Source organism: Oncorhynchus keta, chromosome 1 (assembly GCF_023373465.1).
Source record: "Oncorhynchus keta strain PuntledgeMale-10-30-2019 chromosome 1, Oket_V2, whole genome shotgun sequence".
Taxonomy (NCBI): domain Eukaryota; kingdom Metazoa; phylum Chordata; class Actinopteri; order Salmoniformes; family Salmonidae; genus Oncorhynchus; species Oncorhynchus keta.
Window position 1 is genome coordinate 52,241,617 of NC_068421.1, and position 16,961 is coordinate 52,258,577.

At 43.6% G+C, this 16,961-nt stretch overlaps 1 protein-coding gene across 5 annotated transcripts in view; it reads right to left on the reverse strand.

Moving 5' to 3' along the window:
* Positions 1-16,961, reverse strand: part of LOC118387434 (growth hormone-releasing hormone receptor) — a 56,350-nt gene that overhangs the window by 34,743 nt on the left and 4,646 nt on the right. For 2 of the 5 annotated variants that reach the window (XM_035775784.2, XM_035775817.2), the window contains exons 2-4: positions 2,838-2,994; positions 719-826; positions 347-447 (exon numbers count right to left, since the gene is read on the reverse strand). In XM_035775784.2, coding sequence (XP_035631677.1) covers positions 347-447; positions 719-826; positions 2,838-2,994 — 366 coding nt within the window. The remainder of the gene's footprint in view (positions 1-346; positions 448-718; positions 827-2,837; positions 2,995-16,961) is intronic. The other 3 variants (XM_035775797.2, XM_035775807.2, XM_035775791.2) reach the window with 3 other exon arrangements.

Consider the following 16,961-nt stretch of genomic DNA (forward strand, 5'->3'; position numbering starts at 1 on the left):
TAATTGCCTTATTTACTGAAGATTCCAGTAACTTTGCTAAATTACCGGTAGCTTTGCAACCCAAGTCAGGGCTCACTTCCCTTAGTAAACAGTAGGAATCAAGCTAGGGAGATTGTAGTCCATGGCTATGGATAAAATGTTCTTGCATGCTCCTGTGAATGATTTCAGATCAAGATGCATTTGGCACTGTTCCAAACCAAATACTGTCAAAACACATTGATACAGCCGCAGTTCAGTCGATTGCATTGACAGACCACAGCTGTAAAGCTATTGTTAGTAAAAACAGTATACTGCAGATGCTCATAATGACCCCCTGACCTTATCACATGACCCTTCTCTCTCTCACCTCTGGAATGTGAATGTTGTCATCCACACTACAGGCTATGTGGTACGGGGGGAAGGGTTGAGACCATCCGTTGCTAGTGCAGTTTCGGCTGACTAACCCTGCTGAGGTAGAGGTCAAAGGTTAGGAGTCACCTATGATGAGAAACAGAAGCACTATGAGGGGCTGGACTACGGGCTGTCAGTCACTGCGACTGACAGGGATTGGAAGCCAGTCGAAAACAGACAGAGAGAGAATTACTGTAAAAGAGTAAAGCAAAACATAGTACCTGTATGTCATTGTATATTATATGTATACTTTATACAGTACATCGTGGTATCTCCACCCACACACACGTTCCCCCCTGCCCTTTACTGTGACAAATGTCAACTGCACCTGTGTTATTCCCAAAAAGAGAGAAGACAGCAGGGCAGGCCATGTGGAATGTCTCCCCAACCGCAGCATATGGCCAACACACCACAGAGTCCCAGAACGCTAGACAACCTTCAAGAGAGTGAGAATAAGAGAGGGAGAGAGACAGAGCCAGAGAGGGAAGGATAGAGCGCGAAAGAGACACAGATGAGAGAGACAGAGATAAAGGTGATGTATGGTCTACTCAGTTACCTGTACATTTCTGTAAGAAAAGGTACAGTATGTTACCATGAATTCCAAAGCAACTTTGGTTTAGCAGTACATTACTGTAAATGTACAGTGATCAGTGGTGGCTGCTGAGTGGAGGATGGCATCAACACACATGGAAACCATGTGTTCAATGTATTTGATACAATTCCACTTATTCCGCTCCAGCCATTCCCACGAGCACATCCTCCCCAATTAAGGTGCCCCCAACATCCTGCGACAGAGACATAATGTAAAACCAAAGTTTCTTCAGGAATTTACGGTAACATACTGTATCTTTGTACTGGCTGCCAGTAAGTTACCGTAAAAACAACAGGATTTTTTTTCAGTGTACTTAATCGAAACCTAAACACAATACCAAGAATTTAATCTTGCTATAAATTACATACATACAGTTGAAGAAGTCGGAAGTTTACATACACCTTAGCCAAATGCATTTAAACTCAGTTTTTCACAATTCCTAACATTTAATTCTAGTAAATAATCCCTGTTTTAGGTCAGTTAGGATCACCACTTTATTTTAAGAAAGTGAAATGTCAGAATAATAGTACAGAGAATGATTTATTTCAGATTTTATTTCTTTATCACATTCCAAGTGGGTCAGAAGTTTATATACACTCAATTAGTATTTGGTAGCATTGCCTTTAAATTGTTTAACTTGGGTCAAACGTTTCGGCTAGCTTTTCACAAGCTTCCCACAATAAGTCGGGTGAATTTTGGCCCATTCCTCCGAACAGCGCTGGTGTAACTGAGTCAGGTTTGTAGGCCTCCTTGCTCAGACACGCTTTTTCAGTTCATCCCAACAAATGTTCTATAGGTTTGAGGTCAGGGCTTTGTAATGGCCACTCCAATACCTTGACTTTGTTGTCCTTAAGCCATTTTGCCACAACTTTGGAAGTATGCTTTGGGTCATTGTCCATTTGGAAGACCCATTTGCGACCAAGCTTTAACTTCCTGACTGATGTCTTGAGATGTGGCTTCAATATATCCACATAATTTTCTGGCCTCAAGACACCATCTATTTTGTGAAGTGCACCAGTCCCTCCTGCAGCAAAGCACCCCCACAACATGATGCTGCCACCTCTGTGCTTCACTGTTGGGATGGTGTTCTTCGGCTTTGTACAGGTGAACGTATTACCTTCAGGCATTTGGAAATTGCTCCCAAGGATGAACCAGACTTGTGGAGGTCTACAATTGTTTTTCTGATGTCTTGGCTGATTTCTTTTAGTTTTCCCATGATGTCAAGCAAAGAGGCACTGAGTCTGAAGGTAGGCCTTGAAATACATCCACAGGTACACCTCCAATTGACTCAAATTATGTCAATAGTCTACCAGAAGCTTCTAAAGCCATGACATAATTTTCTGGAATTTTCCAAGCTGTTTAAAGGCACAGTCAGTGTATATAGTGTATATAAACTTCTGACCCACTGGAATTGTGATATAGTGAATTATAAGTGAAATAATCTGTCTGTAAACAATTGTTGGAAAAATGACTTGTGTCATGCACAAAGTAGATGTCCTAACCGACTTGCCAAAACTATAGTTTGTTTGAAGAAATGCATGGAGTGGTAGAAAAACGAGTTTTAATGACTCCAACCTGAGTGTATGTAAACTTCCGACTACAACTGTATCTTATGTCCTCTCTTTTGATAAATCATAATGCATGTATTACTTTTCCACTACGATAGTTTTCCCCTCTTAATCTGTCCTTTCCGCAAATTATTCTCTGCAAACCATTTATTCAATAGCGGACTCTCACGTTTAGATGTAAACATATATCATATTATGACAATCTATACTCGATATCTAATCTATGAGCCGTAAACTGGAGTGAGAAAGCGTAATGGGTGATTCTAGGAGGATAATGTCACGGATACCTAGCATACTGTGGTTCTGCAATGCATCGAAGTTGAAAAGTACTGTACTGTTTTCAACTGTACTGTGGTTCTGCTCTGCAATGTATCGAAGACAACGCCGCTCCTCCCTCTCCAGCTGAAAGATGTACTCGCAGTCTGGGTGCAGACTCGACAGAACCTGGGCGAGAAAGGGGTCGGGGGGGGTCAGAGACAGGCAGACAAACAGAGAGCAAGAGAGAAACAGTGAAAGAGAGAGAGAGAGAGAGAGGGGGGACTAGTATTGGAACAAAAATGTAAACCATGGAGAAAAAAACAAATAATTATCACCATAAGTGTATGGAAGAACACTCAAGTCTCCCTCCAGCAACCCACCTACCCAGGCTAGGCCTGATTGGCTAAATGGGTGTTACGTGACTACAGTCAGGCGAGAGTTCCATCAGGCCCCCTAGCAACATGCCTAGCAACAGAGGTATGAACTGCCCTCTACTGAAAGACAAGAGTCAGGATCTGGGGGATGGTAATCTACTTGATGCAACCTGGGGTCACAAAGTTTCTGTCTCCAAGACAGGCTGAGGGAGTAGGGTTTTCTACAGCCGCCCCAACATGTAAATAGTACATTTGTAACTCTGTGAAACCAGCTTACCTGTCTTGCTGTCTAGCAAAGGAATTTGTGGAAGGTACAGTACTACGCAGCGCACATACCACCACGCGCAATCAACTTAGTCGAGATACGTCGAGTTTCCTTGTAGGCCTATTCGCCAGCGAAAATGTATAAATACCATATACAGGGGTATTTCGGAGAAGCAACGGGATGGTTTTTCAATGCCATCCTTTCTTTGAAGTTGTTCAATACATTTGAATACCTGCAGTCAACCTGTGCAATACATTAGGAAAAAAAGTGGATTCAAGTCATATGTCACATTATTTTCCATTGTGAAACTTACCGTAGTTCCCCAGGACAGTTGAGCCAGTCACGTTTGTTTGTAAATAGCACAACGGGAGAAAGCAGGAGCTGGCGAGTCCATAGCCTTCAATATCTATCAGTGAGTCTCTGTTGTGCAGCTGCACATGAGGTGATGAAGATACACTTGTATGCAATTAACTACTAAATGTTTACCCTCAGATATCTTATAATGGCTTTCTGCCAGAAGTCAAAGAGCTCTGGATTTAACTGTCTTTTCGTTTTTTGCTCGTCAGCATTTAGCTAACAGCGTCTATGTGATTTCGCGATTAGTTTGTGCTAATTTATTTAGCATTCTGGTAATAAGGGGCCCAATGGGCTTTCTTGCACTTTTAGCGCCACTTGTGTGCAATGCCGGTAATATTGTAAATCCTGGGATGAGAGAAGGATGGTATGAAAATCTGGATACCACCCAAGCGTACTGTATAGCCTAATCCCTGTTTCTGTTTGAGTCTTTTGTTAAATGTGAAACAATGTCAAATAAAATAGTTATTGTAACATGCTTCATAAATAACAGGTGTAGACTAGCAGATTACAATTAAAAAATAATACCATGAGGACTAAATAAATACACAATGAGCAATGATACAGTAGCGTGGCTATATACGACCCGATGCGCAGAGGTACGATAGACGATAGACAGGATAGATAATAGACACTAGCAGCAGTGTATGTAATGCATGGAAGTGTGTGTGTGGCGAATGTGTGCCTGTGTATACGTGTTGTGTGAGTGACTGTGTGTGTATGATTTGGAGTGTAAGTATTTGTGGGTAGAGTCCCGTGTGTGTGCATCCGTTTCCTGTATTCCACGATAAGCTCATTTGTCTTGCCAACGTTGAGGGAGAGGTTGTTGTCCCGGCACCACACTGCCAGGTATCTGACCTCCTCCCGATAGCCTGTCTCATCATCATTGGTGATCAGGTCTACTACCACTGTCGTGTCACCAGCAAACTTGATGGTGTTGGAGGTGTGCACGGCCACGCAGTCGTGGGTGAACAGGGAGTACAGGGGGGGAATAGGCACGCACCCTTGAGGGGCCTCCGTGTTGAGGGTCAGCATGGCAGTTGTGTTTGGACTACCCTCACCAACTGGGGGCAGCCCATCAAGAAGCCAGGATCCAGGTGCAAAGGGAGGCGTTCAGTCCCAGGGTCCTTAGTTTAGTGATGGGCTTGGAGGAGACTATGGTTTTGAATGCTGAGCTGTAGTCAATGAACAGCATTCTCATGTAGGTATTCCTTTTGTCCAGGTGTGATAGGTCAGTGTGCAGTGCAATAGAGATTGCGTCATCTGTGGATCAGTTTGTGCCATATGCAAATTGTAGTGGGTCCAGGATTTTTGGGATGATGGTGTTGATGTGAGCCATGACCAGCTTTTCAAAACATTTCATGGATACAGATGTGAGTGCTATGGGCGGTAGTCATTTAGACAGATTACCTTGGCGTCCTTGGCACAGGGACTATGGTGGTCTGCTTGAAACATGTAGGTATTACAGACTGGGCCTGGGAGAGGTTGAAAATGACAGTGAAGTCCTTGCCAACTAGTCAGCGCCTGCTCTGAGTATGCGTCCTGGTAATCTGTCTGGCCCTGCGGCCTTGTGAATATTAACTTGCTTAAAAAGGTCTTACTCACATCGGCTATGGAGAGCGTGATTACACAGTCGTCCGGAACAGCTGGTGCTCTCAGACATGGTTCAGTGTTGCTTGCCTCATAGCGAGCATAGAAGGCATTTAGCTTGTCTGGTAGGCTTGCGTCACTGGGTAGCTCTCGGCTGGGTTTACCTTTGTAATCCATGATAGTTTGCAAGCCCTGCCAAATCCAACGAGAGTCAGAGCCTGTGTAGTATATTTTGAAATTTGTTCTGTATTGACTCTTTGCCTGTTTGATGATTCATCAGAGGGCATAGCGGGATTTCTTGTAAGTGGATTAGTGTCCCACTCTTTGAAAGCGGCAGCTCTAGCTTCTAGCTCAGTGTGGATGTTGACTGTAATACATGGCTTCTGGTTGGGATATGTACATACCATTAATGTGGGGACGACGTCATCAATGCACTTATTAATGAAGACGGTGACTGATGTGGTAAACTCTGGCTAGAGAAACAGTCCTGTAGCTTAGCATCTGCTTCATCGGACCACTTCCATCTTGAACATGTCACTGGCACTTCCTGTTTGAGTTGTTGCTTCTAATCAGTAATCAGGAGGATAGATTTATGGTCAGAGGGCGAGAGTGGAGTAAATGTGATCTCAAGTTATTTTTCCTCTGGTTGCACAGGTGACATGCTGGTAGAAATGAGGTGAAATGGATTTCATTTTTCCTGCATTAAAATCCCAGGACACTAGGAGGCTTCTGGATGGATTTCTTGTTTGTTTATAGCTCGTTGAGTGTGGTCTTAGTGCTAGCATCAGTTTGTGGTGGTAAATAGACAGCTTCCAGTCCTGTTGTGTCTGTTTGCTGTTTTTCATTAAAACCCTCCCGTGCATGCATGGCTGTGTGTCCCCAGTTGCCGCCCTGTGAAAGTCAATGGCTGTAGGGCACTGGCGGAGATGGAAGTCCCGCCGCCCCATGTCGCCACCCCTTCAGTGGCATGGATGGAGTGGGCAGTAAGGGGCTAGGTGCTCACAGTATCTGCGAGGCTGGGCTGGGCTGTCCAGCAGGAGTCAGGGCGGTCCATGCCCGTGCTGCGGGAGACATCCAGGTTGGGGAGGAGGCCATCCCACGGAGGCGGGCCAGGCATCCTTGGAATGAACAGGGAAAGAGAGCTGGTCAGATGGTGGCTCTCCCATGGGGGCTGGATGTTCATCCAGGTCTGTAACTGGAGGCAGGCCCAGATCTGGTCTGGCCTGTGGATCCAGGGCTGGATCAGGCAGTGTGGCAGGGACAGGGCTGGACACCAGAACCTGTGCTGGTTGTGGGTCTAGCAGTGATATGTCCTCAGGGGTCTGTGAAGGTGATGAACCTAGGACTGATGCTGGGTAAGCTGATGAGCCAAGGACAGGAACAGGCTTCAGACACAAGGTTGGTGCTGGGTCGGCCAATGGAGATGGTCTGTCGACGGGACTGGAACCAGGTCAGACGGTGGGTCCGGGACAGGGCATCGGACCCAGGGCTGGTGCTGGGTCTGACAATGGGCCCAGCCTGGGCTGAACTGGCCCTCCAGGTCGGTAGTGGATATCGGGACCACTTGTGGTGGCACCGGCTGGGGTGCGGAGTGGAGCTCTGCCTGCTGCTGGGACAGATCAGCCCTCTGTGGCAGTCGCGGGTCAGGCTTGAGCACTGGCAGTCGCTGGTCTGGCAGCACCACTGGTATCGGGTTAGCTGGCTGAAGTGTGTTGGACAGCATGATTTGGTGCAGTGCTGCCGACTGCTCGGCTGATTCAAGGACTGGCAACTGGAGCCATGGATGCCAGGTTGGTTCCGATGCAGGCCTTGGCATTTGAATAGATGCCAGCTGAAGCATTGGTATTGGGGGCAGCACTGGCTCCACCTCTGGAGGCCGCTGGGCTGACTGGCGAGCTGGGAGCTGCGTAGCTGGCTGGAGCTAATGGGTGCTGCATTGTTGGCTGGACATACAGTAGTCCTGGTGGTCGCCCAATGAGCCGAAGGCTGGCGAGGACACTGGCTGGAGAAACTCCTGGGGCGCTGGAGTCCGGGTGGCCTCTAAACTGGCCGGCGGGCCGGTTGCCTCCCAACACGTGTAAATGGCGCCTGGACCAGTGGCCGAAAAGGTGGCTCTCATATGTGATAAAAAGCACAGAAATCTACTTAACATTAACCAGGTTTCCATCCTTTTTATGCGAGTAAAGTAAGTTGGATAAAAAATGTCACAATGGGCCAGATGGAAACTGCAAATTTGTCTGTAAACTTTCCAAATGTTGGCAAAACAAAATACGCTAGACAAGGTGGGATCCTTTTGTGTCCGCAAAATTCATTATGCGAGAAATAGCGTTGGAAACGCCTTTATGCTCAAATATTGACATAATAACCATCATATCGAAGTAAATTTGGAATCACGCGATGATATGTTGCGTGGTCCTCCCACTACGACTTCGGAAAGGATGACGTTTATTAGGCTACAGAATAAATAAGTTATGATGAACTTCACACTGTGATGAATGTGCACCAGTGAGCTGCTTTCCATAAATATCTAGTCTTACTCTAGTCACATGATGATCGATGCTTGGCTGCTTGCTTGACAAATAATAGGAATCTCATCATAAAGGCCCAGGTAACCTACCCGCACTGTATCTGCCAGCTGTTGGCTAAAGAGTGCAAAGACCAGAGTGGACACATTCGCCAAATAATGCCATTTTTTTGTGACAAAATGATCAGTAGAGTTCAAAATGTGATGGAAACCCATTTATTTTTAATGTTGCATTTTTATGTGCACTACACAATCACGCACAGCTTTTTATCAGCAACAAGTCAATTGGATAGAAACGCATCTCCCCTGGGAAAATTTGCTGTTTTTCAACCTGGACTCAGGGGAAGGCCAAACATAGTTAAATGTTAATGCGGACCACACAAGTTAGTATGGTAAGTAATTCATTTGTTGATGTCCATTATTAATTTAGTATGATATCTTACAAATTGCAATTCAGACAAATTGTTATGAATTTGCAAACATATGATATGTTACAAATTCCAATTTGGTGTTCCTAACGCTAGCTGGGTGGCTAATGGTAACATTAAATAGGTGGCTAACGTTAGCTAGGCTAAGGGGTTAAGGTTAGGGTTAAGGTTAGCTAGCATGCAAAGTAGCGACAAAGTAATAAGTAGTTGCTAATTTGCAAAAGTGCTAAAGTTGTCCTTGATGGAATTCGAACACGCAAACCTGACCAATCACCCTACTACTCTACTTTTGTTTTGTCTTAAGAAACCATCTGTCTTATGTAAACATACCAAACGTAACATATCATACCAATTTGAGTGTCCCGGATTTACATGTACTATTATTACGTCTAGTCTATGAGACCATGCTGTTTTTTTTTTTAGGATTTTAGAATAATCATATGAAAATCTGTCGCCAATTGGATGGAAACCTAACTATTGACAGAGGTTATGTCCCAAATGGAACCCTATTCCCTATGTAGTGCACCATTTATTTATTTTTACTGGAGCCTGGTCAAAAGTAGTGGCACTATTGCTACATAGGGTGCTTGGTTGTCATTTGGGACGCTCACAGACAGGGGAAAATGAACAGTGACTCACTTCGGCCATACATTATCTGGTACCTGGCAGCATATTCCTATTGAAATACCTCTTCCTTTGGGCAAAACAAATCCAAATCCATGGTGGTGTTAAGTGGAAATGTTTTGAAGAGAGAGAAAGGTGAGGGGAAGGGAAGGGAGAGCGGCAAGTCAAATTCATTCATTCAGTTTGCTCTAAATGCCCCATTCGTTTCAGTCAGGTCATTGTCTCGGCACAATGCAATATGTACACAGGCAAAAACATCAGAGTCCAAGAACTTTGAGCTCGACTGCTCTGAACTACCAAGTGCCTGTACCTTACAATTAGATGCTGATTATGGATGTCTGCTATAGTCTGTCTATCCGTCAATCTATGAGTCTATCTGCTACAGACTGTCCCTATACCTACACTCCTGTGTCAGATAAAAGTAGGATAATTAGATCAGTATTTGACATCAGTGGCCTTTCCCTCAGTCTAGTGTAGTCTAACGACACAGATAAGGACGTCTATTTCCCAGAAAGGAGATTGGGGGAGAAGGATAAACATAAATTGCATTTGATTAAGGTTTCTGAGGCTTGATTACACCTGCAGGGATGATTATGTGTTAATGACTAGGGTTGCAACATTTTGGGAACTTTCGATTAAATTCCCTAGGTTTTCTAGAAATCCTAGTCGGAGGATTCCAGATTCCCTGCTTCTTCCTTCCTGAATTTATTGAAAGTTCCTGGAGTCTTGCAACCCTAGTAATGCCACATGCAGTTGTACCTGGATGATCAGAGATGTGGACCAGGAAGATTATTAGAACTATTATCTTCCATGTGGGCAGTACAAGATAAAACATGCTCTTTACAAGACTGAGGAGGTAAAGGGAAGAGTGTGTGTGTGTGTGTGTGTGTGTGTGTGTGAGCGCACGCGGTACAGAAGACAAGAGGTGCAACACATACAGTGCCTTCACAAAGTATTCAGACCCCTTGACTTCTACATTTTGTTACGTTACAGGCTTATTCTAAAATGGATAACATTTTTGAATAATCTACACACAATACCCCATAACGACGGAGCTAAAAATGTTTCTTTTTTTTATAGAAATTTTGCAATTTTTTTTTCTCCCATTTAAATAATGAAATATCACATTTCCATAAGTATTAAAGCACCGTTGGCAGCGATTACAGCATCAAGTGTTCTTGGGTATGACGCTACAAGCCTGGACGTTTCTTCCATCTCCACAGAGGAACTCTGGAGCTCTGTCAGAGTGACCACCTCCCTGACCAAGAGTCTTCACCCCCGATTGCTCAGTTTGGCCGGGCAGCCAGCTCTAGGAAGAGTCTTGGTGGTTCCAAACTTCTTCCATTTAAGAATGATGGAGGCCACTGTGTTCTTGGCAACTTTCAATGCTGCAGACATTTTTTAGTACCCTTCCCCAGATCTGTGTCTCTGGGTTCAATAGACAATTTCTTCAACCTCAAGGCTTGGTTTTTGCTCTGACATGCACTGTCAACTGTGGGACCTTATACTGTTTTCGCTTTGTCATTATGGGGTATTGTATGTAGATTGCTGAGGAACATTTTTTATTTAATCCATTTTAGAATAAAGTTGTAACGTAACAAAATGTGGAAAAAGGGAAGGGGTCTGAATACTTTCCGAAGGCACTGTATATACAGTATATGCATTCTCTTCCATTTTCAATTCACTTCCATTTTTATTATGTTAGAGTATGTTTGTGGATTTGTTAGTCTAATATGTTGTAATTGTGTGGATGGAGATACTTATACTTCACTTTTAATCAAAGAAGAAAAAGAGCACAACAGACCATGCCAGAAAGGAAGTTATTAGTAGGGCCAAGCAATAATTTTCTCACGTTAATGACTATTCTGAACACAGTCACCCTTGATTCACTGCCACTCTCCTTGTGAAGCATAGAATGATAAGAAAAGAAAGCCCCCAAATGATTCCCATTTGTCCACCAACCCCACTCCGCCCCCCCCCTGAGAACCTGGTTTTCCTCATCCACGAATATTGTCAGTCTCTTCCAATCAGAAGATGCGACTTAGTATCATTAGCATTATCATTAACAAGCGCTATGAAATAAAAGAAAGACAAATCCTTCCGAGGGAAAAGAGACAACATCTGGACTTCACACAACGATGTGTGTCCATTTCCTCAAATGGCACCTCTACAGCACTTTAAATCGATAATCACAAAATGATTATACCTAGGAGCCAAAATAATTCAAGGGCTTAAATCAAGCACAACTGTGGTTCATAGAATGTCCCAAATGGCACCCCATACATAGTGAACTATGGGCCCTGGTCAACAACAGTGCACTATATATGGAATACGGTCCCATTTGGGGTGCGACCATTGTATATGGGTGCATGTTTGATGTGATCAAAATTATGTTCATCCAGATCAATTGTTTTCAATGCTGGCGCACATCCCAACCTTAATGGGAACTGTCATATTGATGTCGAAACGATTTGGGTTAGGTTCAGCCCATGTAGTGAGAGATGTGTGTCTCTTCGGTAATGAGCAAATAAAGCTAGATAGAGGAGGGCTGAAGAGGCATAATGGTTCTTGATTACTGCAGCATTAGTATGGAGGGGCTCACCTTGGCGCAGGGCCTGATCTGAATCTTGCCACCTCTCTGCAAAATTGTGTTTTAAAAACACTCACCGTACTCGGTCTCACATCTGCTGACAACACAAAGTGGCAGCGTCCCAATGGCGCCATATTCCCTATATAGTGCACTACCTTTGACCAAAAGCTGTACACTATAAAGGGAATAGGGTGACATTTGGGACGAGCCGAGGACAATGTCTCGTCACTTTTACCACTACACTCAAACACTGAATTCAATATCGAACGCTAGCCTCTTCACCGTAGATCTAAGAGGATTGGCTACATATAAGCTTTACGGTAATTGCTACTGATGGGTTGCCATTTTGCTTCCATCTATCCAATCCTCTGAGATCTAGAGTGTAGGGGCTAAGGGTCCATATGGAACTGAGTAGAGTCACACTGTGTGAGCCTGGATCAGTGTTAGGTAGGGTTAATGTCTAGGTAATTACAATGCTCTGAGCGAGAGAAGAGAGGCGAAGCCATAGCAAAAGAGAGGCAGAAATGTGTGTTCACTCTGATATACCTAGTGGCATAGTCATTTTAACGGAAATAAGCTCAGGGTTTATGTTAATGTCTGTAAGATACGCAGGTCATACAGTCGGCCATGTTGGAATACGATGAGAGAGCTAATGCTAATCACAACACTAGTTTGACCTTTGAGCTTGTTGTACAAATCATCTCCTTCCTACGTTTGTGAAATATGAAGGCAATGTCGGTTATGCTAAGATCACGTATATGATTAACTGGAATATGCAAAGAGATCTAAGCTAAGTTAACCACATCGCTAGCCTTGTAAGAATCATCCTGATTTCACAAGCTTACATTCTGTTTCACTAGCGAAACAGAAGGTAAGCTAAACAGAATGTAAGTTCGTGAGATCAGGAGGGTTCGTATGAGGCCACCACATTACTTTAGTTTGGCATTTGAACTTGCATTGTAAAGCGCCTCCTGCTGTTGCGGCCTTCCTTATTGGCTCATTGGCTTCATTACAACAACAAATCGACCGCATGTGTGTGTCAACAACACACGTGTCGAATTCTCCATATGTGTACACACCAGATGTTCTTTTCTTCTCGTTCGGTTGCTAAGGGGAGAGAAAAAAAAATGTTGATTTTTAGTTGATAGTTGATTCTGATAAAGGACTTGATTTCTTTGGATAAGCTGAGGCACAACGACGACTTCATCTCCCCGGAGTAGAAAAGTGTAGATAAGTCAAAGGTTGCATCCCAAATGGTATCCTATTCCCTACATAGTGCACCTCTTTTAACCTGTTGAACAGTAGTGCACGATATAGGGAACGAGGTGCTATTTGGGATGTGTAACCACAATCATTCAGCAGGGTTTGTGAATTAAATGGAGACAATTAGGGATATTATCTGTCTGGAGATTCAGATCAAAACGCAGCAATTGGTGTTGTTGGTGTTGTTCCGCGAGCGTGAATTACGACAGTTCAGGCTCAGGGCATCTGGGAGCTTGGCTTCACAGCGTTTTAATTCGGCATCGCAAACAATGTCAACAGATGCAAACAGACACAGGCACACAGCTCTCCACACACACACACACACACACACCCTCTCAAAAACACAGGATGTGGATGTGTACGAGCGTGCACAGACAAACAGAAGCAAACCACTGTGGACATGGTGGAGCCTGAGTGAATGTCAACTGATCTACTATCACCAATAGATTAATTTGTCACCGTAGGTTCTAAATGTCAGTCTTGTCACTGAAAATGTCACATTTTGTTGGTGATGGGGGACAGAATGGGGAAAAATTATTATTCACAGTCAATTCTCCACTTCTCAAATTAGTCCACCCAATGGAACAGGAACCACAACTTATTAAGGCTTCATATAGCATACATAAACCGTTAACAGGCACTTTAAAGATCCTTCACAAATCCTCTATAAGCTTATGTCATACTCTACACGGGGTGTTTAAAGGGTGACATAACAGCTCCCTATGTAGGTCGGTACATGGCCAAATATGACCAAACATTCTGAGGTGGAGAGCGAAGGGCTACCATTGGATAAAATAAGTCAGACATCACAAAAGAGCTCAATGCTCAGCTTCCAACTTCGATTTCATTTCCGTCGCCGGTAAACAACACTTTTTTGTATTTTCTTTTATACTTGATCTAGTTTGCTGGAGCTTTTGTTTGCAGTGCCTCTCTGTCTCAAAATACTGAACTGTTTCCGAGGATGAGGGGTAAAAGAGCCTGGTTAATGCCTTCTTTTGTTCCTAATGCATCGCTAATAGACTAATAAGGGATCTCATTAAGCAATTTACTACACAATTATTATCTCCTTTTGGGTGGAAAAGGAAGATGGATGAACATGAAAGTGGGAGAGAATGCACAGTACATCATGAGAGAGTGGTTATTAGCTTAGAGATAATTAGGCTTGGGCCACACACGCGGACAAATTCACGCAGACACACTCTTCAAACACTTCCTTACTAGGCTGCTTCATATGGTTGTGCAACAGTACAGTACGGTTTACATACAGACTGCTCTTCCAATGAGGTAAAAGTGGGTTTTCAAAAGCTTATTCAATCTAATATGAGCAGCACTCAACTGAGCAGGAAGTAGCTCAAGAGAAAGATAGACATAGGAAAGGTCAGGGTGGGGAATATATATAGATACAATTGGAGGGGGAGATCAAAAGAGGGTAAGATAGAGAGATTGTTCTTTTTAATTGCACTTTTCAATGCCAAAGAACAGAGAATTAGGAAGAATGATTGTGTGTGTGTGTGTGTGTGTGTGTGTGTGTGTGTGTGTGTGTGTGTGTGTGTGTGTGTGTGCGTGAGTGAGCGTAAAAAAGTGAGAGAGAAAGTAAGAGAAAACGAGCAAGCAAGCGAGAGAAAGGAAGGAAGAATAACCAATGCCTTTTGAGAGCACCAAAGCACAACCTGCCTATAAGGCCAGACCAGAACGCTTGGTTCTCAGCAGGCTGTGAAATGGCCTTTGAAATAGAGGTAAACCCATTAAGTGTCGACGATCCAGGGTCCATCAGATCAGCTTCACTTTGGTTTCTCTTCTATACAGCTTTTGTCCAGTTGCTAAGGTAATGAGACAGATACACATACTTACATACAGGTACACACACATTTTAAAACATACACTTTCTCTCTAAAAAAAATACACACAACCCCCCCCACACACATAATATGCGGTACATCCCGATTAATTTAAGTAAATTCACTCTCGTTAGCAATTTATTTTTTAAACATGAATTAAAAGTTAGACTCATGTTTATTTTGTGAAAACAGACATAATGACTTCCAGACATAGGTTGCACCCCAAAATGTCAACCTATTCCCCGTTTAGTGCACTACGTTTGACCAGGGCATACAAGGCTCTGGTCAAATGTAGTGCACTACCGTATATAGGGAACAGGGCACCATTTGGAACGTAACTATAGAGATGGACAAGTGAGAGCTCTCTGTTGACAAAGAGAAGCTGTTGTTTATCAACAGCAGACGGAAATTGCCACTTTCCACTCCCGCGTCTTTTGAGGGAGATAGACGAAATGATGATGATGTCTTTGAAATCTGTGATTGCATTAGCGAGAGAAAGAGAGAGGGGATGAGAGAAAGTGAGAGAACGAAGGAACGAAAGAGGAGGGGGAGAGAGAGAATGTGTGTGACAGAGACAGACAAATCGAGAGAAAGAGGATGAGAGAGAGAAAACAGAAACACAGAGAGACCCATGGCATTATCATCAGCCGTAAAGGAGAGGGATGGGTTTTGTAATGGAAGCCAACTGGCTCGTTAGAATTATCTCTCTTGTGATGCTGCAGTTAGTGGTCAAGGGTCATAGGAATGGAATGAGGGTGATGAGCTGACATATCTCCACATCACAAAACTTATTTAGGTAATAAGATTGTCCATTATGATTCTGGACACACATATGTAGCGTTTTTTTTAAATCTAAATCCGGAAAAACTGTCAGACACTCTCGGCAGTGAGTTGTGACATGAATACAAAACAGATCGTAACTCCCAGCCAGTGGTTTAACTGGGCAGATGTCACTTACTTTATTATCTCCAGGGGGTGCTTTATGTATGTTAATTCAGAACCAGACCCTGGTTTGTGGACTCAGTCATGACCAGCCCAGCTGACCATTATAGGCCTACTATAACACTGACAAGGCATTGCACAATTGATCAGTAGGCTACACACTGAGTTGACTTGTTATTTGTAGCTCTGGTCCAGGTTGCTGGTACGTATTTGTCCACAACTGTGTACTAATGACCTGGACCAGAGCTAGGCTATTTGGTGTTGCAGCAAAAGTGAGTGGGCAAAGAATAACATTTCATTTTGACAGAGTCAACATCACCCTTGGCTCCGGGGGAAATCAGAGCACTGTATGCCTAGCCTGGTCCCAGATCTGTTAGTGCTCTTGCCAACTCCATTGCTGCCATTGTCAAGCCAAACATGACTTGAGTGACAAGGAGTTGGCATGAGAGCACAGACTGGCACTCAGGCTACAGTATGCCAACATGATCATACATGGCCAGAATATTCCAACAATTTAATACAAAATCTAGCCCTCTGGACTCAGATCTAATTGGGCTGTCTTGCCAACTCCTAGGCTAAATGGCCATTGTCATCATCACACAATGGCTATAGAAGGTTGCTAAAAGACAGCACAAACAAGTCTTTAGCGTGGAAAGGGGACACATGGGCTACTTTTAATTTCATAAATGAAACACAGTTCATTTATTAGCCTGGCCACACTTCAAAATGTGGATATGAGGTGACTACCTTTGGACATTGTGGCACAAACAACAATAATTAATCGCATCCTTAATCCGGAAATACCACGTACTCCAATTTGATTAACATTAACCTTGCAGAGGAACTTTATAAGTGCCTTGCAGAGGAGCAGAGTTTATTAGAATACAATCACAGAGGGGCAGCACAACCTCATTGATTAGGGGGCTTTCGTGCCATAGATTTAATTACACCAATGAAAGGAAAGGACCACTCCACACCGTTCGATGTATGCACACATGCACGCCAACACACACGTGCTTGCGCTTAAAAATGTATATAGCTGTCCCCTTGCAGTCTTCACAGATTGCTTTTTAATGGAGCCTCTTCATTAAAGTTTCAAAAGGGAAATTAAGAGACACGTTTCGAAGTGTATTTCGTCATCATACACGTGTGTGCCCGTTTTTTGTTTTCAATGAACATGTAATACATATCCTATTCTGTTTAAACTACATCGAGCGCGTAACCTAATTGGTAACGCTCGTCGTTGTTTATACTTTTGTAGCCTAATGCATGATCAATACCGTCCTTAGCATCCGTGTAAGTGCTTCTGCGTGCTACTCCGAGCAGAACTCGGCGAGGCGAAGTGAACGTATGTGCCTCGC